General features: G+C 40.5%; 3 protein-coding genes and 1 long non-coding RNA gene across 6 annotated transcripts in view; 2 read left to right on the plus strand and 2 right to left on the minus strand.

Annotated features, from left to right (window-relative positions):
• LOC117549790 (neurobeachin-like protein 1) overlaps nt 1-4,696 on the plus strand; it is a gene marked incomplete in the record, with an annotated part of 50,886 nt that extends 46,190 nt beyond the window's left edge. The window contains 6 exon segments of the mRNA XM_034221869.1: nt 376-492; nt 1,299-1,460; nt 2,204-2,313; nt 2,315-2,350; nt 2,501-2,636; nt 4,345-4,696. Coding sequence (XP_034077760.1) covers nt 376-492; nt 1,299-1,460; nt 2,204-2,313; nt 2,315-2,350; nt 2,501-2,636; nt 4,345-4,440 — 657 coding nt within the window.
• A 1,506-nt stretch (nt 4,697-6,202) lies between these two features.
• LOC117549792 lies at nt 6,203-6,793 on the minus strand. The gene is made up of 2 exons (XR_004569534.1): nt 6,680-6,793; nt 6,203-6,364 (listed from the first exon to the last, which is right to left on the minus strand). It is a non-coding gene; the product is annotated as an uncharacterized LOC117549792 (long non-coding RNA).
• A 769-nt stretch (nt 6,794-7,562) lies between these two features.
• Nucleotides 7,563-13,718, minus strand: LOC117549791. 2 transcript variants are annotated; one of them, XM_034221870.1, is made up of 5 exons: nt 13,609-13,718; nt 13,472-13,509; nt 9,675-9,884; nt 9,532-9,597; nt 7,563-9,400 (listed from the first exon to the last, which is right to left on the minus strand). In XM_034221870.1, exons 4-5 carry the CDS (start codon nt 9,535-9,537, stop codon nt 7,664-7,666), a joined length of 1,743 nt encoding a protein of 580 aa, XP_034077761.1. In that variant the 5' UTR covers nt 9,538-9,597; nt 9,675-9,884; nt 13,472-13,509; nt 13,609-13,718; the 3' UTR covers nt 7,563-7,663. The 2 variants fall into 2 exon arrangements, with proteins under 2 accessions (XP_034077761.1, XP_034077762.1); XM_034221871.1 differs by lacking the exons at nt 13,472-13,509; nt 13,609-13,718 and adding an exon at nt 10,106-10,260.
• Nucleotides 13,719-16,527: 2,809 nt separating this feature from the next.
• The window catches only part of fdx1 (ferredoxin 1), an 18,276-nt gene continuing 9,803 nt past the window's right edge, over nt 16,528-25,000 (plus strand). For both annotated transcript variants that reach the window (XM_034221866.1, XM_034221867.1), the window contains exon 1: nt 16,528-16,759. In XM_034221866.1, coding sequence (XP_034077757.1) covers nt 16,638-16,759 — 122 coding nt within the window. In that variant the 5' untranslated portion in view covers nt 16,528-16,637. The remainder of the gene's footprint in view (nt 16,760-25,000) is intronic.

Consider the following 25,000-nt stretch of genomic DNA (forward strand, 5'->3'; position numbering starts at 1 on the left):
ATGCTGGGAGAGCCAGTTCATTTCCTCATATTCCAAACGAGAAATTACGGTAGCAAATCACCCGGTTCTTTACGACCAGACTATTTAACGGGATACAAACCGGAGGAACCAGGCATGGAGGGAGGTGGCAGAGACAGTGGGTGAAACTGGTAGGTTTTCGCCTGTTTGGGGAGTTTATATATATATTGCTCGCTAAAATCCCCGGGTTTTTTTGCTTTGTATGTCGGGGGCGGGAGATTCATGTGATTGGTTGTTGGTTGCGTTGCTCGCAAAAAATCCCCAAGCTTTCAGACACGCCCAGCTCCAAGATTTTCAAGATTTTTTCAAAGCTGCTGTGTGGACGTACCGTCAGTGTGTTCTGTTTGCTTCCTGCAGGGTGGAGCTCCCGTTGGGCTGAATCCCAAACCGGTGCAGGTGTTGTACGGACACACAGACGAGGTGCTGAGCGTCAGCATCAGCACGGAGCTGGACATGGCTGTGTCTGGATCAAGGGTAAGAGCCCACTGCCTTACACAATAATAATGATGGATACCTGGTATACCCATGTCCACTTTAATTGTCTTCTCCATGATGGTATGTTCTATTGCTGTTACCTCTTAGAATATTTAACAATTTGTATGGTGTCCTCGGGTATCATGAAAGGCGCCTTAAATAAAATCTAATATTTGTAAGGGAAACTTCTGCAGCAATGGAGAGTCAGGACTCAAAGAGACACGAGGAGAGCTGGAGCTTTGATGTCAAACACTGAGATTTAATACAAGTATCGGCCGGAGAATTCATATCACAAGTCACAGAGCAGCCAGAGATTCTGACTGCCCTGGTGGGTTGCCATGTCAAATCTGCCGCGCCTCTCTCTCTCGATAGCCCTTTTAACTAGTTCAGAGAGAGTAAACAACATATTTGGGGAGATAGACTAAACAGCTGGTCACCCTGAATCACTTGCGACTGACCCTTAATGGCCTCGAAGCCAGCGTTCCCACAGCTGTAAACCATTTCGTGACCGAGAGTTGAACTGGTTTATCAAGATAGCTGGAGCCTCCCATTCCTTAAGAGAGATACCAGAGCCAGGGTTGGTCGTAAATGTCAACACACAGAAAAGGTTAAATATCTTAGGAGTAAGACAGAATTATTCCCTCACAATTTTATTATTATTATCCACAACAAATGACAAATTACGTTTCCAAAAATAGCTGTTTGTTTTGTTTCTAATATGTTCAATAAATCGACTAATAAATTAATTAAAGACTGTGTGTGTGTAGAATAGAATACTTTATATGTTTTTGAATGTGTATTTCCAGGATGGCACGGTGATCATCCACACGGTGCGGCGCGGTCAGTACATGCGTTGTCTTCGGCCTCCGTGTGAAAGCTCTCTGCCGCTCTCCATCCTCCACCTGGCCGTGTCCTGGGAGGGTCACCTGCTCGTACACACCTGCATCGAGGGCAAGGCCACGCTCAAGGTGAATCAAATCACACTTTGTTCATATAGCTATGGGATTAACATGATGATTCAGCCTCTGTGGAGAGAGACATATGACAAGCATGCTCATTTCTGACGTGGAGCTAATCTGAAGTAAACATTGAATACTGCTTTCTACTCCTCCATCTTGTGACTGTGTGACTCCCTCTCTTGATATCAGCATGTGAAGGACACTGTTCAGGAACTAGTTGATGCTCTGTATGTGATGACTACTTCCATTCTGGAGAGGATCACAGATACATGGATCCTGAGATTCAAGCTCAAGCCGGGGAACAGGGAGAATTTACATTTTTAAGTATTCAGAAAAAGTCAACATTTTTAGATGTTTTAGAAAAAGTAATTTTTTTTATAGAAAAGTAATTTTTTTTATAGAAGTAATTTTTTTGAGAAAAAGGCTTTTTTTTTTTTTAAACTCAGAATGTTTTAGACTTTTTAGAAAAAATCAGATTTTTGAGAGAAAGTCAGAATTTTGAGAAACAGGCAGAATTTTGAGATGTTTTAGAAAAAGTCTTTTTTTTTATAGAAAAAGTCAATTTTTTGAGAAAAAGTTATAATTTTGAGAAAAAAGTAATAATTTTGGGGAAAAGTCATTTTTTTTGGAAAAAGTGTGATTTTTTTTTTTTGTTGAAAAAATCCATTCTGGAGAGGATCACAAACACATGCATCCTGAGATTGAACCTCAAAGCCATTTTTCTAACAAAGTGTTTTATGTCCTCCCCCCAGGATAAGAACGCCCTCCACCTTTACTCTGTGAACGGGAAGCACCTGTGCAGCGAGCCTCTGAAGGAGCAGCTGACTGATATGTGTGTGTCAGGAGAATACGTGGTCATCGGCAGAGCAGGGATACCTGACCATCCGGGACCTCTACAGGTAAACCTCCAGGCATCTGAGAGCTCATTATGACTGCCTTCTCTTACTAAATCTAAGAACTAGAGCTCAGCTGTTTTGATAGCACCCGGAGGCTTGTGGACATCCACTTAAATGTAGATATTAACAATAAGCTGTTGTTCCTCCCATCAGTCTGTCTCTGTGTTCGGAGCCCATGGCCATGAGGGTGCCGGTGCGTTGTGTTTCGGTGACGAAGGAGCAGAGCCACGTTCTGGTGGGTCTGGAGGACGGGAAGCTGATCATCGTTGGCGTGGGAAAGCCAGCGGAGGTAAAGCACTCGCTGAGGAACTACATCGCTCAGAGTCTGGAGGGGTCTCCTCTCATGGCCTCCCCTCTGATGGCTCCTCTCAGAGCGCGGTCTCCAACCCGTTTGCTGCACCAACGCGACCAGCTGGTGTTCAGCCCACGTCCCATAAACCCCGGCGACTCTAGAACACCCTTTGCTGTAGACCTCTTCGTCCGTCCACACCTCTCCTTCTCAGGATGGTTGTTGCCCCCCAGTTCGTTGCCGTTTGGCCTCATTTCCTCCCTCACTTAAAGGTCACCTATTATGCAAAATCCACATGTCTCTTCTACATCAACATGTGTCCCCTCTTCTTCATGTCTCTTCTACATCAACATGTGTCCCCTCTTCTTCATGTCTCTTCTACATCAACATGTGTCCCCTCTTCTTCATGTCTCTTCTACATCAACATGTGTCCCCTCTTCTTCATGTCTCTTCTACATCAACATGTGTCCCCTCTTCTTCATGTCTCTTCTACATCAACATGTGTCCCCTCTTCTTCATGTCTCTTCTACATCAACATGTGTCCCCTCTTCTTCATGTCTCTTCTACATCAACATGTGTCCCCTCTTCTTCATGTCTCTTCTACATCAACATGTGTCCCCTCTTCTTCATGTCTCTTCTACATCAACATGTGTCCCCTCTTCTTCATGTCTCTTCTACATCAACATGTGTCCCCTCTTCTTCATGTCTCTCTACATCAACATGTGTCCCCTCTTCTTCATGTCTCTTCTACATCAACATGTGTCCCCTCTGTGGAAAGAGACTCTGAAAGTTTCAGGAACAAAGATTCTCTCCTTTTTGATCATTTCTATAAAAACCTGTCTGAAAATGAGCTGATCAGATTTTGGCCACTTTATGATGTCATAACGATGTCTTGTCTTGTGTAACCATTAGCCAATCAGCAACAAGGTAACCCCCCCCCCCCCCCCCCCCCTTATCCCTGAATCTCCTCCTAGAGCACCATTGAGTTCTTTGTAACTAAATGTCTCTCAGAGGGGCGTGGGGAGGGCTCCTTATTTTCATCTAAAGTAACAGACAGAGAATCAGCACTTTGGAAACAGGGCTGAAACAGAGGGATTATGGGTAATGCTGCAATGATCTGTTTGGTGTTTCAGCCAATCAGAGGCAGGCTCTGGATATATCTGAGCCCTGTGAGATTTGATGGAAACAGTATGATAGGAGACCTTTAAACACACATTTAGATCTGAGCCACACAGATTCATCACATTCCTTCAGCGCTGAGCGGACGCGACTGTGACGTACCTCGTTCTGTTGTTTTCAAAGTATTTGGCATCTGTGTGATATTTGGGATGAACTCCCACCACTGCTGTCTACCTGAAGTGTCATTATGTCACGTGTTAGTGTACTCGTCAACAAATATGCTGTGAAACAAAACTAATTATGCTTCTGCAGATGTAAGCCATATTAACAGTAGCCACAACCTAATAATGCAAACTAGAAATCGTACGCCAAGTAGACGTCAATGTTTTGATAATGTAAATAGTTTAGTGGATGTTCATCGCACCTCTTCATCCTTCCTGTTCAAACTGCCTCACTAAAGTCAATCGAGCTTGATTATTATTTCTTTAATGCTTCAATCGATGAACTAATCACTCCTGAATCACATCCTCCTTTTCCTTCACGCTTTCTCTCCCCCCTCTCCCTCATCCTCTCCCTCCACTCTTCTCAGATGCGCTCGGGCCAATCACGAGGAAGTTGTGGGGCAGCAAGAAACTCACGCAGATTTTCCTCGGGGGAAACGGTGTACAAAACGCAGAACGTCTGACCCTCCCCCTTCCACATTCCTGTCACCTCCATACCCATCAGCAAGCAGTCATTCTGTGTGAAGAAGCTCTTCCTGCGTTTTCCACAAACTCTGCATGTGTGTTTTCATGTGTTTCTGTGATTGAGATTACGGCGCTGGCGCTGTGGTTCAAATCCAGAAGTAGTGCCAGCCTCAGCTCCACCTTAACACTACAAACTATCTGTGTGTGTGTGTGTGTGTGTGTGTGTGTGTGTGTGTGTGTGTGTGTGTGTGTGGTGTGTGTGTGTGTGTGTGTGTGTGTGTGTGTGTGTGTGTGTGTGTGTGGTGTGGTGTGTGTGTGTGTGTTTGTGGTGTGTGTGTGTGTGTGTGTGTGTGTGTGTGTGTGTGTTGCCTTAAAGCAGCCTTATGCAGTAACACCATCACTCACGAGACCAAGCGCTCTGCCTCTCCTCTTCTTTTTTCCGAGTGAGATTGTCTTTTTTATTCTTTGGGTTTTTCTGTTGGTTTTTTTGAGAAGCAGTGATGGTGGATTTATTTTACGCTTAGATATGACTGACTTGTTTTGTTCTAGAAACATCTGTCTTTTAATGTTGGCATAGTATGTTCTCACTACAGGCATAAAACACTGCTATCCAGAGAGGAATGACTTTAAAACCACACAACACTTCATCGAATGTTTTTAAGTTACTTGAATCCATGTTTATTATAAGTAGAGCAGTTTTTAAAACCACACCTTGTCTCTTGAATATAGACACCGGTAGGGCATATCTTAAACTGTAAAGACTGTTAAGAGACCTGCAGAAGAAGGAGGAAATCCACAAGGGCTCTATGAGATTTCAGTGTTAGCAGCAATACACCTGTCTTCCTGTAGCTTCTGGAACAATACATGCACCCTAATTCTTTCTCCTGTTCATCATTGCCTCATCCTGTGTCTTATCTCCTTCCTGCTCATTGTGAAGTGATTTTTCAGGTCATCGAGGAGGTTCTGCATGCCTTGTTGTTCGAATGTGATTTCTTTACTGATATTAGAATCCCAAGAAGCCACGGAATGAAGCTCCTGTGTGTGTGTGTGTGTGTTTATTTTTTATAGCCAATCTCTGTTGATGTGGTGTTTTCTGATTCTGTGGCAGCCGGTGAGTTTTTGGGGTCCCAGCGGTTCTTCTTTCTTTTTGTGTTTTTATTTAAGTGTCACAGCAACATGGAGACCAATCTGCGTCCTTGTTTTTGAGATGTTCTGTGTTGTTGTTCATCCTCATTTGTCATTCAGACATCAGACCACTGTTTGAGTTGTTCCACGACTGCAACAAACGGAGTGCCTTTATCCCGGTGTGGCATTGACACAGGTTTCTCTCGTTACCGAAGCTTATCGTTTTGACCGTAGTGTAAATCCAAACTAAAGCAGCATTCCAGATGTTTTAAACCCCCCCAGTTTCAACGGGAAAACCAAGAGCATAGGACTTCGAAAAGTACTATTTTGTGTCTTAGCATTATTCTCTGTGTCCGTCACCAAATGGATGTGTGTATATCTGTGATTATTTATGAATACAATATATAATGTACAGCATGATTTTTATTTCAGCGTATTTGAAATGTACTTTTGCACTTTCCAGGTACTAAATTGTAACAAATGTGTTTTAACTTGGCTCCCTAATCTGTATAAACTGCTTTGTATACACAAGTGGAAAATGATCATTAAAGTCTTGTCTAAATTTAAGTGATTTGGATGGTGTTTTTGAAGGATGAAGATGGGTATTAAAAGATATGAAACAGAAGCACTCGGATGTAAAATGCCATGTTTTATTCAACAGATGCAGACGATGGAAACATATTTGTCCGTTAGATTGTTAAAAACGGTTGTTTCTCTGTGGTTTTCATGCAGTGATCTGGTATGAGCAGATGGACGCTCTCTTCAGGTCACAGTCAGCCGCCGTCCACCAGCTCTCATCTGCAGAAAAGGGTAGGGACAGAATAGACTCACTGAGGATATTTCTAAGACCATTTTGTATAAATATGACCTAATATGTGCCTACTAGTATTAATTTACATTTTCAATTGTGCTAAAGGGACAGAACAAGTTTCCATTAGTGCTTAAGGGGAAATATTCCCTCACAAGTTTTGTATCAAACTTTCCTTGACTTATGAGCTTCTCTGATCCATAACCCTTTTTTGTCGCTGCACTGTAGTCTTCTTTCTTACATATTTAGTTGTACCACTTAATCAGTCATTGGTGTGTGTAAATATGTGTGTGTGGTGTTCTTACCTATCTTGAACATCTCCACACACACTGGTTTATCAGTGTGGATGTTGGGGTGTCCGGGCATCCAGTCGCTGTAACTCCAGTCCGACCCGTCTACCCATGATGCCTTCTGGTTCTGAGGTGTGCCAAATCAACACACATACAGCTTATTATAATATGCACGCATGAAACTTTCATTAAAACATGTTTTATAAAGTATTCTGATCTTTTGGTCTAGTGTAAATACAGCTTTAACACAATTTAAAAGTCCTGTGTAGGATATTTTAGGCAAAAAACACTGAAGTATTAGAAACATTTGTTTTACTTTCTGGCCTTGTTAAGTGACAGCACAGAAACAAATGGAGTCCACAGGTCAATGTTTCACCAAGGTGAGACTGACACTATCTGCCCTGTTGATAACATATCTGATGATACTCTCCTTGGCCTCCTTCCTGCGTCACAGTACATGGTCATACAAAAAGTGTGATGTGAGACAGCTTTTCCAAAACATTTATTCTGTATGACTTGCCTTGACCGTGCCTCCTATCCACGTCAACACCGGGTTGTTTTCACCACCGTTTGCTCGAGAGAGAAACCAGGCGTGAATGCAGATCTCCGGTTGTTACAGATGCAAGTCAGCATTTGGGGCAGAGATCTGCATTGCCTGGAGACACAAGAGTGAGATTTAATTCATGGAGCCAAAAGCAGATTCAAAACTACGGTGACGTACAAATGGTGGGAATGAGGGTGGAGAGAGTACAAAGCACACAAAATGCAAGAATATATTAAAACAAGGCAGTGGATTATTTATATACCACATTATCTTATGTGTGTTATTAGCATTATTCAAGATTTGATTTACTAGAATCACAGTTATACATATTGGATGTAATGTGTCCTACCTGAGCATCTTGGAGGTCAGCGGTGTGGGATTGACCTCATAACCGTTCCCATTAATGATGTCCCTTACATGCCACTGTCTTTGTCTGGAGCTCGGGGGCGGAGTGTTCAGTTGCCTGCCTGAAACCTTCTGGGATCAAAGGTTCGGTTCCCTGTCTGAAGCCTTCTGGGATGGACATCATAGGTTCGGTTCCCTGCCTGAAGCCTTCTGGGATGGACATCATGGGTTCGGTTCCCTGCCTGAAGCCTTCTGGGATGGACATCATAGTTAGGTTCCTGCCTGAAGCCCTTCTGGATGGACATCATGGGTTCGGTTCCCTGCCTGAAGCCTTCTGGGATGGACATCATGGGTTCGGTTCCCTGCCTGAAGCCTTCTGGGATGGACATCATGGGTTCGGTTCCCTGCCTGAAGCCTTCTGGGATGGACATCATGGGTTCGGTTCCCTGCCTAAAGCCTTCTGGGATGGACATCATGGGTTCGGTTCCCTGCCTGAAGCCTTCTGGGATGGACATCATGGGTTCGGTTCCCTGCCTTAAGCCTTCTGGGATGGACATCATGGGTTCGGTTCCCTGCCTAAAGCCTTCTGGGATGGACATCATGGGTTCGGTTCCCTGCCTAAAGCCTTCTGGGATGGACATCATGGGTTCGGTTCCCTGCCTAAAGCCTTCTGGGATGGACATCATGGGTTCGGTTCCCTGCCTAAAGCCTTCTGGGATGGACATCATGGGTTCGGTTCCCTGCCTAAAGCCGTCTGGGACCATATGAATAGGTTCGATTTCCTGCCTAAAACTATCTGGGATTGACATCATCGGTTTGGTTCCCTGTCTCAAACCATCTGGGATGGACATCATGGATTTGGTTCCCTGCCTAAAACCCTCATGGATGGACATCATAGATTGAATCTTCTCCCTAAAACTCTCTGGGGCCGTATGAATAGGTTCTGTTCCCTGGCTCAAGTCTTCTGGGATTGACATCATAGGTTTGGTTCCCTGCCTAAAACCCTCTGGGATTGACATCATAGGTTCGGTTCCCTGTCTGAAACCATCTGGGATGGACATCTTAGATTTAATTTCCTGCCCAAAGCCGTCTGGGACCATATGAATAGGTTCTGTTCCCTGGCTCAAACCATCTGGGATGGACATCATGGATTCGGTTCCCTGCCTAAAACCCTCATGGATGGACATCATAGATTGAATCTCCTCCCTAAAACTCTCTGGGGCCGTATGAATAGGTTCGGTTCCCTGGCTCAAGTCTTCTGGGATGGAGATCATAGGTTCGGTTCCCTGTCTAAAACCCTCTGGGATGGACATCTTAGATTTAATTTCCTGCCCAAAGCCATCTGGGACCATATGAATAGGTTCTGTTCCCTGGCTCAAGCCCTCATGGATGGACATCATGGATTGAATCTCCTCCCTAAAACTCTCTGGGGCCGTATGAATAGGTTCTGTTCCCTGGCTCAAGTCTTCTGCGTTGGACATCATAGGTTCAGTTCCCTGTCTAAAACCTTCTGGGATTGACATCCTGGGTTCGGTTCCCTGTCTGAAACCATCTGGGATGGACATCTTAGATGTAATCTCCTGCCCAAAGCCGTCTGGGACCATATGAATAGGTTCGGTTCCCTGCCTAAGCCCCTCATGGATGGACTTCATAGATTGAATCTCCTCCCTAGAACTCTCTGGGACCGTATGAATAGGTTCAGTTCCCTGTCTGAAACCATCTGGGAGAGACATCATGGGTTCAGTTCCCTGTCTGAAACCATCTGGGAGATGAGGATCAGAGGGTTTGTCCACCCGGACCCCAACCAGCACCACCAACGCTCTTCTGGGCTGGAACATCTTCAGGGACTGGAAGACAGAAAACATTTAGATTAATCAGGTTTTTTTTATTGATATGTTATTAATTTGAGGGTAGTTACTTAGTAGTGGAGAATAAATAGTAGTTAAATTGTGTTTATTTCACTTTGTATCTTCCTCACCCTCATTTGCCAGCAGGTGACTTCCCTCCATCTCTCCTAATCCTTTTCCTAGAGGACGGATGAAAGCTACAGAAAAAAGGAAATGCACAAATGAAAAACTAAAAACCTCTTTAAATTACTTCTAGATTAAGTTGGATTCATACCGTCTCCCCTGTCCATCTCGCTCATGTGTTCTTGCAGCAGACCGGTGTTCAGGTCCACGATGAATCTCCTGGAGGGTTCGGTACCTTGTCTGAAGTCAGAAACTGGTTCACGCATGTCGAAAAGTTCGGTTCCCTGTCGAAAGCCATCAGGAAGCTGGTAGGTTGAAGGTGTCTTCTGCAACCGTCTAGCAAGAGGAAGAGCCTGGAGGCCTGTGAAGGGTAATGTGTACTTTACGGTTAGAGGTTTTAATCTTCACTTTGCAGGATGAGAGGGGTTATTAAATGGCAGTTAAAGCCAAGGGTCTGCATTTATGAAAACCCTACGGAAGACAGTTAGGGGCCACATGAGAAAAAAAGTCAGAATTTCTAGAAGAAAATCGCAGCTAAAGCAAAGGATCTGCATTTATGGAAACCCTACGGAAGAGCATTACCCCTAGATTCCACCGGGTCCGTCTGCGTTGCGTTACGGCTGCGTTTACGGCTCAGAAGCGTCCCAGAAGCGTCTCGCCGCTGGGCTCCGCTCAAAATAGGATGCAAGTCTATTTTCGACGCGAGGCGTTGCAGAGGCGCCAAGCAGGAAGTGGACAGAGCATCCGGCCCATCCCCAAAATAAACTCATTTTGCAGACCCTATCCCTCCGTAGTCTTTCAAGTAGGAGGAGAAATGCCAGCGTTCTCCTCCGGTTTGGCACTGTGTAAATTATATAGAATAATTACGATGATGAATGCATTTTTTTACCACTAAAATACAGCAACACATCTTTGATTCATGTCGTTTATAACTGGGATATTACAATTATTATTAACGCTGTCTGTACAAAGTAGCTTGTCCAGGAAATATGCCCAAATCAACAACAACTGCGAGCCGGCAGGCAAGACGCTCCGCTTCTGAAATGCTTCTGAAACGCGGCCGGTAGGGTTTGACGCCGGAGGAGGCCGGATCAAAACCGCGGTGCAGCCGTGACGCGACGCAGACGGACCCGGTGGAATCGAGGGGTTAGGGCCACATAAGAAAACATTTTTGGGATGTGACCAAAAGGGAAATCAAATTGTGAGAGAAAAGACAGAATTCTGACTGTTTTTCAGAATTCTGAGATTAAAGTCAAAAAAATTATTTATTTAATTATTTATGTACTTACTTACTTATTTACTTAATTGAGATGTTCACATAAAGCTAGTGATTGTGGTGTTTGAATACCTTAGACTTCCTCCCGTGTTAAACACACTGTATACGTGCCAGTTGCCTGATAGACACCTGCCCTTTATATCAAATATTAACCTGAACATATGTAGGCTTTTCAAACGGTGTAATAAATCAATAATGGTCAAAGTATAATTTGGCTATGATGACATTGTAGTTTTAGAGACGAGGCAATAAATTACACATTACTGTGATAAAGGTCGTAGTCGGTCAAGTACCTAATAAAATATATCAAAAATAAATATTAATACAACATAAATATTCTACAGAAAAAAAGGTCTGAATATATTTTAAAAATATATCAAACAGGATCATAAGATAAAACCTTTATGGTCATCTGCAATTAAATTATTATTTAATTAAAAAAAATAGAGAAGAAGATAGAAATTATTTATTTTTATGATAAAACAATCTTCACGTTATCTGCAAATTCAAGTATTCTATAACCCCTTCATATCACATGTGTCAAACTCGAGGCCCGGGGGCCAAATCAGGCCCGTGGTGGATTTAATTTCGGCCCGCAGGATAATTTCTAATTCCTATTAGATCTGGCCCTCCGGTATATTGCACGCACACCTTCACTCCATCCTGAGGGTCTCCTCAGCTCAGAGCCTGAGCCCAAACATTGATGACCTTGCCCCCAAGATGAGAGGCCAAGTATCTGAGCTAGCATCACAGAGCAGCACACTGAGTTCAATGGATGCTTCCTTCTGCACTTTCTCTCAGGACAACAGGGCATGTTTGGTTTTCTCTTTGAGGGGAGTAGTTTTGTTGAAGCTGTTGTTGGCCTGTGGGAAAATGTACTCATAAGAAATGACTCTGGAAAAGCTGCAGATAGAGCCATAAGAAATGAATGCAACTGATTATTTAATGTTGTTTTTATAGGCAATAATTTAAGCTTTGTTAGTTCCAGGTTTAATATGTGCAATAAGTTCATTTCAATAAGTTTTGCAATAAACATTGAACCAGTCCGGCCGTCGACTAGTATCCATTTTTTTTATTTTGGCCCACTGTGTGTTTCAGTTTGACCCCCTGACGTATATCATTCACAGCTCACATATTTATTTATTATTACAATAAACCGTATTTATTTTTACATAATTTTTTAGCTTATCTTATTCTACTTAAGGCGAGACACGGCAGGCAAAACATCGTTTTTCAAGTACTGGTCAATTTTGAGATGTTGTGCTATTTTGATTCCATAACATGTTTTCTTTCAGGCTTTTGGAAGGAAAACGTACAAAATACACATTTAAGTGTTTATTTTACTATAGTTTGTCTATTTGCGTCTGTAGATTTCTCCTAAATTCACCAAAAGTTAGCATTCTAACGTAACATAAAGTACCGCGACCGCTGTGTGCACCATGTCAACAGAGGTATCGCTGGAAAGCTGTGTCTCTCCTGCACAATCTCATCGGATCCAAATATGGTCATTTCCTTTGTATCAGCAACCAATCGTGAAAGCACAAAGGGGTCTTAAACCAAGAAACGAAATCTCATTGGCTGGTGTCAATTTCTGACAACGTGATTCGTTCAGATGCGTCACGTGGTGTGCTAAAACACTTCCTGGTTAGCTTTCAGCTAGAAATTGAAATCTCAAAATGCCAAAAGAACGGCGAAAAAAACGTTCACAGAGAAGACGACAACAATTGTCACTTGCACGAAGCAAGGTTATATAAAAAAAATGACCCTGAACATGAAATACCTTCACGGAGTGCGTCGATGCGCAAGCTGTCATCCAAAGAACAGGAGGGCTAGCGCCTCACTGCAATCTTTAAAGGTCGTTTTCTCAAAATGAGTTTTTTCTCCTACTCTGAGTTCGAAATTTCAACTTCAGTAGTACGTAGAGACACCAAACCTTCCAGTTATATTCCTATCAATATTATGAAGGCTTTTACAGAAGGGTTTGTTCATATATAATTCATAGCCTGAATTATACAACATTGTATACCTAAAAACATGGCGAAAATGGATATTTTAGGGCTGTTGACAGTATTTTCTGATTTATGGAATGATAAAGAGATATCCAATATCCCTTCTGTAAAAGCCTTAGATTCTAATATGACTACAAAATGAAACAAGAATTTTGAATCTGGCTATATCCAAAGTTCAGATTTCGATTCCTGAAATGTGTTAAAATATGTGCATATTTAATGAGATAATGGATCATTTGCATATTTAAACATGCTATTTCAGAAAACTTGTAATACAAAAGACAATTGCCTTATTGTAAGTAATTAACTGGAGAAATTTCTAGCTGATACCTTTAAGTTAAAAACATTACCCTATTCACCTGGGGTGTCTCGCCTTAACATGTATAGAGTTGACTTCTTACACATTGTTCTCACGCACTATTTTATTTCTATTCTGTCTTTTCTTGCACTATTGTTATTGTTTTATTTCTTATATACATGTTGCTTGGTTGGAGGACTTAAGATAGTCATTGCCATATCTGCACTATAGCTGTGCATATGACAATGAAACCTTTAAATCTTGAATTCTAGGTGTGTGATAATACTCTGGAACACAAATTATAATATTTTCTACCAAGGTTTTAAACGAGCATTACTAGAAAGAAAGATGGAGTGAAATCTTACCAGACAGCGCCAGGAACAGCAGCACCAACTTGAACATCCTTCAATAAAAAAAGAGAAGCTTTAATGTGCCGCACAACGCTCTATAAGCGAGTGGAACTGTTGCACTGACGGTGTGTGTGTGTGTGTGTGTTGCTCACCTGAAACAGCAGTGATGAACACAAGTAGGTTACCTGTTCATTTATCACTGTCCTGGTCATGAACACCTTGTATGAGATAATGATTTATCTGCTGATCGCTGATATTTCATGCACTTTGGCCTCAAGTTTTGAACACAACGCTCTTACAGTATAACATCGCTTGATAGCGTTTCGCTTGACATCTTGTTGTACTGTATATATTCCGTTTTCCATGTTTTGTTGTAGTTGTAGTGGAGTCTTTGCTAAATGGGTTTAATAATGTGGACTGTGGAGGTCACTAAAGGTTGTTTGCCGTACTTTAGACCTGAATGAGTTTCACTAAATGTTTAGAAATGAAATCATGTTACTTGCTTTATCCAGATGTATACTCGAAATGTTAAAGTCCAAGGATACAGCAGGTCATAATCTCTGGCTCCACCTGGTGTATAAACAGTATTATAAAACGGACAAGTCAAATCAAGCAATCTGATTGGTTCTTATGGTGTATACCACGGGTAGAATTGTAGTTACTTTTCACAACAAGTCAGTATCCCTCCGCGTCTGAGAAAAACTGTATACAGTTGGGCTCCGCTTCGCGTCGGGCCGAACCACGCCCCTTAGCTGTGATATAGCATATACCACGGCCTGTCGTGAGCTATTGCTTAAACATACAGTGCTGACAAACAAACTCTAAAGTATTTAAATAAGAGTTTGTACGGGGAATTATCTGGAAAGAGTGTCGAGTAGTTGAAGTTAATGCTTAGGTTTACATTAGCTTCACAACCGGCTCATTTCTTTAGATGATGGTGGTTATAATAAGGTGTGGCTTTATAGATGGTTCATTGGGTGTGCCCCATACACTGTTTTAAAAAAGATATAATAATTCAATGTATTTCAATTACAAATGATGCATCGTTGGTCTAAAACAGATGAATCAAACAGGTCCCTGGTTTTTAATTGGCTTCTCATTCGTAAGGTTTGTTGCCAAAGTGATGCAGGTATTACACACTTGTCTTCTAGTAAACGTGACCTTTGTCTGATATTTTCTATCAATCTTTGCCAGGAGAGAGTTTGGAGGTCCAAATGTGGAAGGCTTTGACCTTTATTGAGCAACACTTTTGGGGCAGAGCATTTTCTGTTGCCGGCATCAAGCCAGACATAATGAAGCACCGAGCAACAGGAACATGGCTTTACTTCCAAAATAAAGGTTATACAAAAACCTTTCTGAGGATGCAATACAAAACAGTTATACTAACTTGAGGTACTTCATTTGAACTTAAAATGAAGTACGGCCAGAGGTGGGAGAAATACTCAGATCTTGTATTTGAGTAAAAGTAGAAGTACTCAGGTCTTGTATTTGAATAAAAGTAGAAGTACTCAGATCTTGTATTTGAGTAGAAGTATTCAGATCTTGTACTGAGTAAAAGTAAAAGTATTCAGATCTTGTACTTGAGTTAAAGTAGAAGTACCTCGATCTTGTTAACTTGGAGCAAAAGTAGTACTCAGATTCTTGTACTTGAGGTAATAGTAGAAGTACCACCAGGTCTTGTACTTGAGTAAAAGTAGAAGTACTCAGATCTTGTACTTGAGTAAAAGTAGAAGTACTGCAGATCTTGTACTTGAGTAAAAGGTAGAAGTACTCAGAGCGTGTACTTGTGTAAGAGTAGAAGTAACCCAGTCTTGTTATTGTGAGTAAAAGTTGAAGTACTCAGATCTTGTAACGTTGAGTAAAAGTACTCAGATATTGTACTTGATAAGTAGTAGAAGTACTCAGATCTTGTTACTTGAGTTAAAAGTAGAAGTACTCAGATATTGTACTTGAGTAATAGTAAAAGTACTCAGGGTCCTTGTAATTTTGAGCAAAAGTAGTACTCAGCTCTTGTACTTGTGATAATGTAGAAGTAACCCAGGTCTTCAAGTATTTGAGTAAAAGTAGAAGTACTCAGATCTTTTACTTGAGTAAAAGTACTCAGATCTTGTACTCGAGTAATAGTAATACCCAGGTCTTGTACTTGAGTTAAAGTAGAAGTACTCAGATTCTTGTACTTGAGTAAAAGTAGAAGTACTCAGATATTGTACATCTTGAGTAATAGTAGAAGTACTCAGGTCTTGTATTTGAGTAAAAGTAGTACTCAGATCTTGTACTTGTGTAATAGTAGAAGTACCCAGGTCTTGTACTTGAGTAAAAGTACTCAGATATTGTACTTGAGTAATAGTAGAAGTACCCAGGTCTTGTACTTGAGTAAAAGTAGAAGTACTCAGATCTTGTACTTGAGTAAAAGTAGAAGTACTCAGATATTGTACTTGAGTAATAGTAGAAGTACTCAGGTCTTGTATTTGAGCAAAAGTAGTACTCAGATCTTGTACTTGTGTAATAGTAGAAGTACCCAGGTCTTGTACTTGAGTAAAAGTAGAAGTACTCAGATCTTGTACTTGAGTAAAAGTACTCAGATCTTGTACTTGAGTAATAGTAGAAGTACTCAGATCTTGTACTTGAGTACTAGTAGAAGTACTCAGATCTTACTTGAGTAATAGTACCAGAGTGTACTCTGTTACAGTAAAAGTCCTGTAAAAGTAGAAAAGTATCAGCATTAAAACATAGTTAAAGTATCAAAATGAAAAGTAGTCAATTGTGCGGATTGGTGAATTACTCCAGGTGTAACTAAAGTGTGATTTAAGAGTTGAGTATATGTCACAACATTAATCCAAATCTGCCTTGTTACTAAATGTATTGAATACAAGTAGTGGAGTACAAGTACAACGTAGCAAACAATTGAAGTACTCAAGTAAAGTACAAGTATCCCAAAATTGCGTGTGTTACTCTTAATCTAAAGTTTTAATTCTATTTTGAAAGTCCTTACGGGATGTTGTTTTCTCGTGGCTTGGAACGCTCACGTTTTCTGACGTAAATGATACGCACGTTACGCAACCAACGTGACAGTGACGGGGTGACGTAACGCAGCTAAAACAAGCTACCTTAGCTTAGCTTGTGCCTCCTCGACTGAAGTGGAGTGTGTTTACGGTGTTGTGCAGGTCGGACGGGTTTTAATATGGCTTTAGTGACAGCTCTGAGAAGACTCGTGAGGTTAAGAGAGTTTGCATGGAGGACGGCAGCAGTCACCTCTGGATCCTGGCCGAGGACTCAGAGCTTTTCCTCGGGACACCTCCTCAGGTAGGTCCCTAAAATCTAGGTTTACACATGCAAGAATCAGTTGTGTAAAGTAACTAAGTACATGTAATCTATACTGTACTTAAGTAACATTTTGGGATACTTGTACTTGACTTGAGTGCTTCCATTTTATGCTACTTTGTACATTTACTCCTACATGTATGTAATACCTTTAGTTATCATGCAGATTGATTAGTAGGCTACATCTAATCAGACTTTAGTTCCACCTGGAGCAAGCTACCCTGCAGTATACAAAGTCATTCAAACTAGCTGCACCTTTACCAGCTTTGAGAACACTTTAATGATCAATCATTATAAAACATATCATATATACTATTCTGAAATGGACCAATCTGCAACCAGACTATTCCTACACTCTTGTACTTGTACTTTTACTCAAGTCCCAGATCTGAGTACTTCTACTTTTACTCAAGTCCCAGATCTGAGTACTTCTACTTTTACTCAAGTACCAGGGGCCTCATTTATAAAGGGATATACGCTCAAAAAATGACGTACGCCAGTTTCTACGCAATGTTTGCGATTTATAAAATACTAACTTGACGGGAAAACGTGCGGTCCTCCACGCAAACTCTAACCCATGCGTACGCACTAAGCACAACCACGGGAGAGACGAGAAACTGCGACCCCGTTGGCAGAAGGAAGAATGGAGAGAAATATGTGGAAATAATACCATAAACAAAATGTTACCTCATTTATCAGATATGAAGAATTCACTTTCAAACATTGATTAAAGCCAATCTTAAAATGATTTAACAAACGCCTGTTTGAGACTCCACAGTGCACACACAAACATAACTTGGAGAAATAAATAAATACGGATGTTATTTAAAACCACCTCGAATATGTTACGAAATGTTTTCTCATAAATGATGCGGTTTTGCATTTCTATAGGTTGTAGATACGAGCATGGTTTTATATACTCCACGCAGACGCACAGGCTGCAGTGGAGACGCTGCGCACAGCTGATCGACAGCTGGAACACAAACCACCAAATACAAAACATAATTCAGATCCAGTCGTCATGACTCCACTCCGGAGGGATTCCCCGATCACTTCTTACAGTCTCTCATCATGGGGGGGGGGGGGGGTCTCCTGTACAAACACACTGCCTGAGGAAGGCTATGTGTATTGTTTTTGTCATTAACCTTTTTCGGACCACTTATTTATTTATTTTGGTGACGATCCGACCTCCATGCTGCTGCTCTGGTTCAAACTGCATCCACCAAACAATATGATTTATCTCCACCTCCCCAAAATATCAAAAATCTGACACGGTGTGAGATGTCTTTTTTAGCTGTTCTGTCGTCATTTCCTGCGATCTCCTTCATAAAGTCAGTCAAAATGAATAAATGAATGGGCGTTTCTTTGACTATTTATAGGCAAATATGGGCGTTACGTGAAGCCCGCAAAAGCTGCACCGCATTTCGAGTCGGTTGTGATTTATAAAGGGAAACCGGCGTAGGAAGTGCTATACGCGCTTTGATTGATTGATTGATTGAAAAGTTTATTAACAGCTTGTATATTGGGTACAGTACAGCTCAAAACATACAATTGTTAAGGGGATGCAGACCAGAGAAAGACTTTCGTCTTGTTTACATCAGGGTCCCCCATTTCCAATTCATCATATCATTTAAGACATATAGTGAAGGATAAATATATGTAGGGGAGAGTGGGATAAGTTGAGCCATTTTTTAGTTATGCTGTCCTCTAAGCGAGACGAAATGACACATAGTCAAATGAAAGCACACACCTATAATTCAAGATGTTTCCTATCAATGGCAATGATAATAATTCACATTTGATCAAGGGCAGTGAAAATAATACTTCTAAAAAAAAAAGTGGTCTTGTGGCTCAACTTGCCCCAGTGTAGGGGTCAGTTGATCCAGGTCAGGGGGTAAATGTAACCCCTGTTCAAACCTGGGCATACCTGTTCAAACCTGGGCATACCTGTTCAAACCTGGGCATACCTGTTCAAACCTGGGCATACCTGTTCAAACCTGGGTATACCTACAACAAATCTTAAGGGAACTTTAAACAATAAGAAACAAACCAAATACAAGTTTAGTTTTTCAAATATTTTTTTTATACATTTCGTTTTAATTTGATTTTTGTTTTTAACATGTTAAAAGGAAAAGTAATCATGTGATACAATTTCATACATCTTACCAATCAAACACAGGGTAAATTCAACTTTAAATGTAGCCTACAATGAGCTCTTATTATCAACTTGGCCTGCTTTCATTCATTTCTCCATTGAAAAAGTGGCTCAACTTACCCCACGGCCCGTGGTTCACTTTACCCCACAGCCACCATTTTAGAAAAAATAGCCTAGCATTAAAATTCAGAGTCATCTTTAGCTTATAGATTCACATGGTTTAATACGCTTCCACACGGTGTTATAAGTTAAACGACGACATACTACCCCTTTAGGCTTATTGCTGACACAGCATTCCCACTATCTGTTATGCTACGCACAAAATTCTTTATTATTCCGCCGGGTTATTTTGCGCCTCTTCTTCTCCCACATTGAACATCGCAGAAACTCCGTTCAAACATCAAAACGTTCAGCTCGGTCGGGAATCGATGGCTATTACTTTTCTCATTCATAACTTTCATAATTCCAGAGATACATCCCATAATACATCACATTTTTAACATTGAAGTCAATGGAGGAAATCTTCAGACTTCAACAATCTTCATGCAACTTCAACTGCTAACTGTTCCTTCATACTTTCACTCAGAAACCTCATTCCAACTTTAAAATGTTTCAAATCTTTCTGACATTATTCGTGTAAAACAATTACTTACTTTTAGAGATATTAAACATTGTTCAGACCTTGGTAAAGAGGCCTTCAGATGTTAGAGTGCGTGGTGTCACAGCTAGAGTGGAGGACAGATTTAATTTTGCCTTCATATTTTCTTTTAAAACTGCCATAATTCCCAAACCCTACATCCCTGAGACATCATTTTTCATGCCAATCGTAGGAAAACATCTCGTAGCTTGAAACATTTAAATAAATTAAGCAAAAATAATTGTATAAACAAACCAAATGCCTCTTGAGGGCATGAAGTGACAAAAACTTTCAACATGTCTCCATTAAACCCCATTGTAAGTTCAGCTTCATCTTTCCCCACCACAGCAGCCGCACACCTTTACTTAATCTGCCAAAAAGGCCACATTATTAACCCGAAAGTACACAAAAATTACACTTCAGATGCTCAACTTCCTTGACATGCTTCACGTTTTGAAATTTCACAGATATCTGTTACGGTTCTTCCACAAAACGTTCACATGTAAGAGGTTCATCTCTCATTCAGAACAATGGAAACCTGTGATCTCTGCACACCTCGTTAGCTCAAATAGAAACACCTGTGTCATGAAACACGATGTCATCGCTCCAGCTGACACGCTCAGAGCAGCAGACTTCAGGTAGAGGTTAACGGTCCTGCCCTCAACAGCTCTACGTCAATTATGGGGTGTCATCATATGCCGTTTCCATGGAAATCCCTCGTCATAAAAGACGATGTCGCTGTACATAGTTATTTTAAAAAGTTTGCAATAGTCATAAAGACCATTACAAATGTAGCACAACCTTTTAAAAAGCTTGTGCTACATTTTTAATGGTCCTTATGACTATTGCAAACTTCCAGGTTGAGGCTCTATGGCAGGGGTCTGCAACCTTTTTGACCACAACCCTTTTCCACAAAAAATGTTGAAATAAAAAAAAAAAAAAAATGTATTTAAAAAAGTTTGCAATAGTCATAAGGACCATTTAAAATGTAGTACAAGCTTTTAAAAAGGAAAACCTTTTAAAAAGCTTGTACTACATGTTACCTGTCGTTGCTTAGCGTCTGCGTCGGACCACTCTCTTGCGTCTGCGAGCAGAAGAGGACGAAGCACTCGTGTTATCGTCACGAAATATAATCTCTTGATTCGACACAGAGCGATTTTGAAAGCAATGTATTTCTACTGGTGGTATGTTTCGTGCCTAAACCAAATGTGACTTGCTCTCTCGAAATCAGTCACATTGACCCGAAGACACATTTTCGTTTGTATTACTGGTCTGGGGGAAGCTCGCGAGTGCGTTTGTGTATTTTTGCGTTTGTGTACCGGGGAAACACTCACAAGAAACACCGGCTGTTGTTACGCCTGCTGTGATGTTACATTAGTCCGTTCTCTGCTTGTAATTATGCCGAAGCTTCAAAGTTGTATTTATTATCTGAATTTGCTGAAACAAGTTTAATATTCTGAAAGCCAAGACTTTGTTTACTTGAAAACAGATGAAAACAAACTCTCTTTTATATAAAATTGAAGTATTATACAAGTAAAACTACATTTAGCTTTAATCCCATGTAATGGTAGAATGAACACAGTCTTCCTTTGAACATGTAGAAGTCAGGTGCCTCGAGTTGATTTACCTACAAATCATTGGACACATTGGTAAATATTATTTTCCACTTGTTTCCTTTGTGAGTCTATTTCTATGCAGCTCTGCGTCATTTTGTGGCTACAATTCAGACTAATACACTACCAGAGGTGGAATAAGTACTCAGGTATTGTACTTGAGTGAAAGTAGAAGTACTCAGATTTTGTACTTAAGTGAAAGTAGAAGTACTCAGATTTTGTACTTGAGTAATAGTAAAAGTACTCAGATCTTGTACTTGAGTAATAGTAGAAGTACTCAGATCTTGTACTTGAGTAAAAGTAGAAGTACTCAGATCTTGTACTTTAGTAAAAGTAGAAGTACTCAGGTCTTGTACTTGAGTGAAAGTAGAAGTACTCAGATCTTGTACTTGAGTAAAAGTAGAAGTACTCAGATTTTGTACTTGAGTAATAGTAGAAGTACTCAGATCTTGTACTTGAGTAAAAGTAGAAGTACTCAGATCTTGTACTTGAGTAAAAGTAGAAGTACTCAGATCTTGTACTTGAGTAAAAGTAGAAGTACTCAGGATCTTGTACTTTAGTGAAAGTTAGAAGTACTAGATCTTGTACTTAGTAAAAGTAGAAAGTACTCAGGTCTTGTACTTGAGTGAAAGTAGATAGTACTCAGATATTACTTAGTACTTTATGTACTAAGTAGAAAGTAGAAGTACTCAGATCTTTGTACTTGAGTAATAGTAGATAGTACTCAGATCTTGTACTTGAGTAAAAGTAGAAGTACTCAGATCTTGTACTTGAGTAAAAGTAGAAGTACTCAGATCTTGTACTTGAGTAAAAGTAGAAGTACTCAGATCTTGTACTTGAGTAAAAGTAGAAGTACTCAGTCTTGTACTTGAGTAAAGTAGAAAGTACTCAGATCTTGTACTTGAGTAAAAGTAGAAGTACTCAGATCTTGTACTTGAGTAAAAGTAGAAGTACTCAGATATTGTACTTAGTAACTCAGATCTTGTACTTGAGTAATAAGTACTCAGATCCTTGTACTTGAGTAAGTAGAAAGTACTCAGATCTTGTACTTGAGTAAAAGTAGAAGTACTCAGATCTTGTACTTTAGTAAAGTAGAAGTACTCAGGTCTTGTACTTGAGTGAAAGTAGAAGTACTCAGATCTTGTACTTGAGTAATAGTAGAAGTACTCAGATCTTTAGTCAAAGTAGAAGTACTCAGTTATTGTACTTGAGTAAAGTAGAAGTACTCAGATATTGTACTTGAGTAAAAGTAGAAGTACTCAGATATTGTACTGAGTAAACGTAGAAGTACTCAGATCTTGTACTTGAGTAAAAGTAGAAGTACTCAGATCTTGTACTTGAGTAAAAGTAAAGTACTCAGATCTTGTACTTGAGTAAAAGTAGAAGTACTCAGATCTTGTACTTGAGTAAAAGTAAAAGTACTCAGATCTTGTACTTGAGTAAAGTAGAAGTACTCAGATCTTGTACTTGAGTAAAAGTAAAAGTACTCAGATCTTGTACTTGAGTAAAAGTAGAAGTACTCAGATCTTGTACTTGAGTAAAAGTAGAAGTACTCAGATCTTGTACTTGAGTAAAAGTAGAAGTACCAGAGTGTAGGAATACTCTGTTACAGTAAAAGTCCTGCATTCAAAATGTTCATCAAGTGAAAGTAGAAAAGTATTCTCATCTAAATATAGTGAAAGTAACGACAGTGAAAGTATTCGTTGTGCAGATTGGTCCATTTCAGAATAATATATATGATATGTTTTATAATGATTGATCATGAAAGTGTTCTCAAAGCTGGTGAAGGTGCAGCTAGTTTGAAGTACTTTGTATACTGCAGGGTAGCTGGTGGATTTACTCCAGGTGGAACTAAAGTCTGATTCAACACTTGATTAGATTTCACATCATTCATCCAGATCTGTGAAGTAACTAAAGGGATTAATACATGTAGTGGAGGAAAAGTACACCATGTACCTCTGAACTGTAGAGGAGTAGAAGTACACCATGTACCTCTGAACTGTAGAGGAGAAGAAGTACACCATGTACCTCTGAACTGTAGAGGAGTAGAAGTACACCATGTACCTCTGAACTGTAGAGTGAAAGTACACCATGTACCTCTGAACTGTAGAGGAGTGAAAGTACACCATGTACCTCTGACTTGTGTTCACTGCCAACCTAAAAGTACCTCAACAATAGTAATCAATAATGTATTGAAAAGTTATTTGGCTGATTGTTGTATATCGGCTCAGCCAGGTTTTATGGGAGGCCCAGTCTACGGACAGGTCACTCATTTTGAAATATTAAACTTAGTTTTCTTTTCTTTAATTGTTCATCCTCGTGTAGAAGGCTATCACGAAACACACATTTGGTTGTTTACAGCATAAAGAACATCTGATTTATTGTGAGGTAGGGAAATAATCATTTGAGTATGTGTATATAAATATGTAATTGACAACAGCTGTAAGATGCTTGAAAAGCTTGAAAATGCACCTTGAAAATGCTTGAAAAGTGCTTGAATTTGACTTTGGAAAAGGTGTAAGAACCCTGAAGCTTGTACTACATGTTTCCTGTCGTTGCTTAGCGTCTGCGTCGGACCACTCTCTGGCGTCTGCGAGCAGCGAGGGTCTTCTGAGGTCTCCGGCGTCTGCGCACGGGGCGAGCGTCTTGTCTGCGTTTGCTTGGCATCGTCATAAAACGTAAACTCTGTGGAGGAACTATGAGTCTATTTGCACACTTTCAGGAGAGGCATCACAGAGCCTGCATCCAATAGACCCCCCTTTCCTCCACAGAGTTTACGTTTTTTGACGATGCCAAGCAAACGCAGACAAGCCGCTCGCCCCGTGCGCAGACGCCGGAGACCTCAGAAGACCCTCGCTGCTCGCAGACGCAAGAGAGTGGTCCGACGCAGACGCTAAGCAACGACAGGAAACATGTAGTACAAGCTTCTTCTTTTTTTAACTCCTATGAAAATGTTCAAAAAGTGCTCAAACTTCACACGTGTGCTAACAGTCCAGCCGTGAAGACATCTACGGGACAGTTTTGAGATTTCTTCAAATGCCGTTGAATGCCGCAACACAATGCTCGCCATGAAACACGGTTTTCTCATAACTTCAGTGAAAATGCTCCAAACAGCCCAAAACTTCACAGGTTTGGTAACGATGCAGCCATCAACTCATCTAAGCGTATTATGCAAGCCCCCAGGAAGTGCGCCGGACTCAGATGAAAATATTGGTGCTGGCCAAACGGCGGTACTACACTTCCGTTTGGTTGCTGGTCCCGGAAACACTTTTTCCCATTGACTTACATTGGGAAAGAGTGGTCTGTAACTCGTTGGATAATTTTTTTTAAACTAAATAAACTACCCAGTATGAACACTTGTATAGCCCTCATTAAAAACATTCGTTCCTCAAGTTGTAAAAATGTGCTAATAACATTATTCTGAGTTATTTCCCTCTGCATTATGAACGCGCATCTAACCCACGGGACCGTGCCGCCCGACACGTTCAAGTTACGTGTTCAGCACTACATGCGTTTATCTTTACCCATGGATGCACAATAACAACGGACCCATATCGCCTTACTGCCACGGAGCTGTAATAATGGATATATTGCACATGTTTGCTGTAATTCATCATTTGTAAAATATTATACTACATGGGCTGTATGATGTAAATGTTGTATTAAATAAAGTTAATATTACCGACGTTAGATTAAAGTCCCTGTAGCTTATTATTGCACTAAGAAGCTTATTGCACTGTATGTGTATATGTGTATATGTGTGTATATATATATATATATATATATATATATATATATATATATATACACATATATAT

Source organism: Gymnodraco acuticeps, unplaced genomic scaffold, assembly GCF_902827175.1.
Source record: "Gymnodraco acuticeps unplaced genomic scaffold, fGymAcu1.1, whole genome shotgun sequence".
Taxonomy (NCBI): domain Eukaryota; kingdom Metazoa; phylum Chordata; class Actinopteri; order Perciformes; family Bathydraconidae; genus Gymnodraco; species Gymnodraco acuticeps.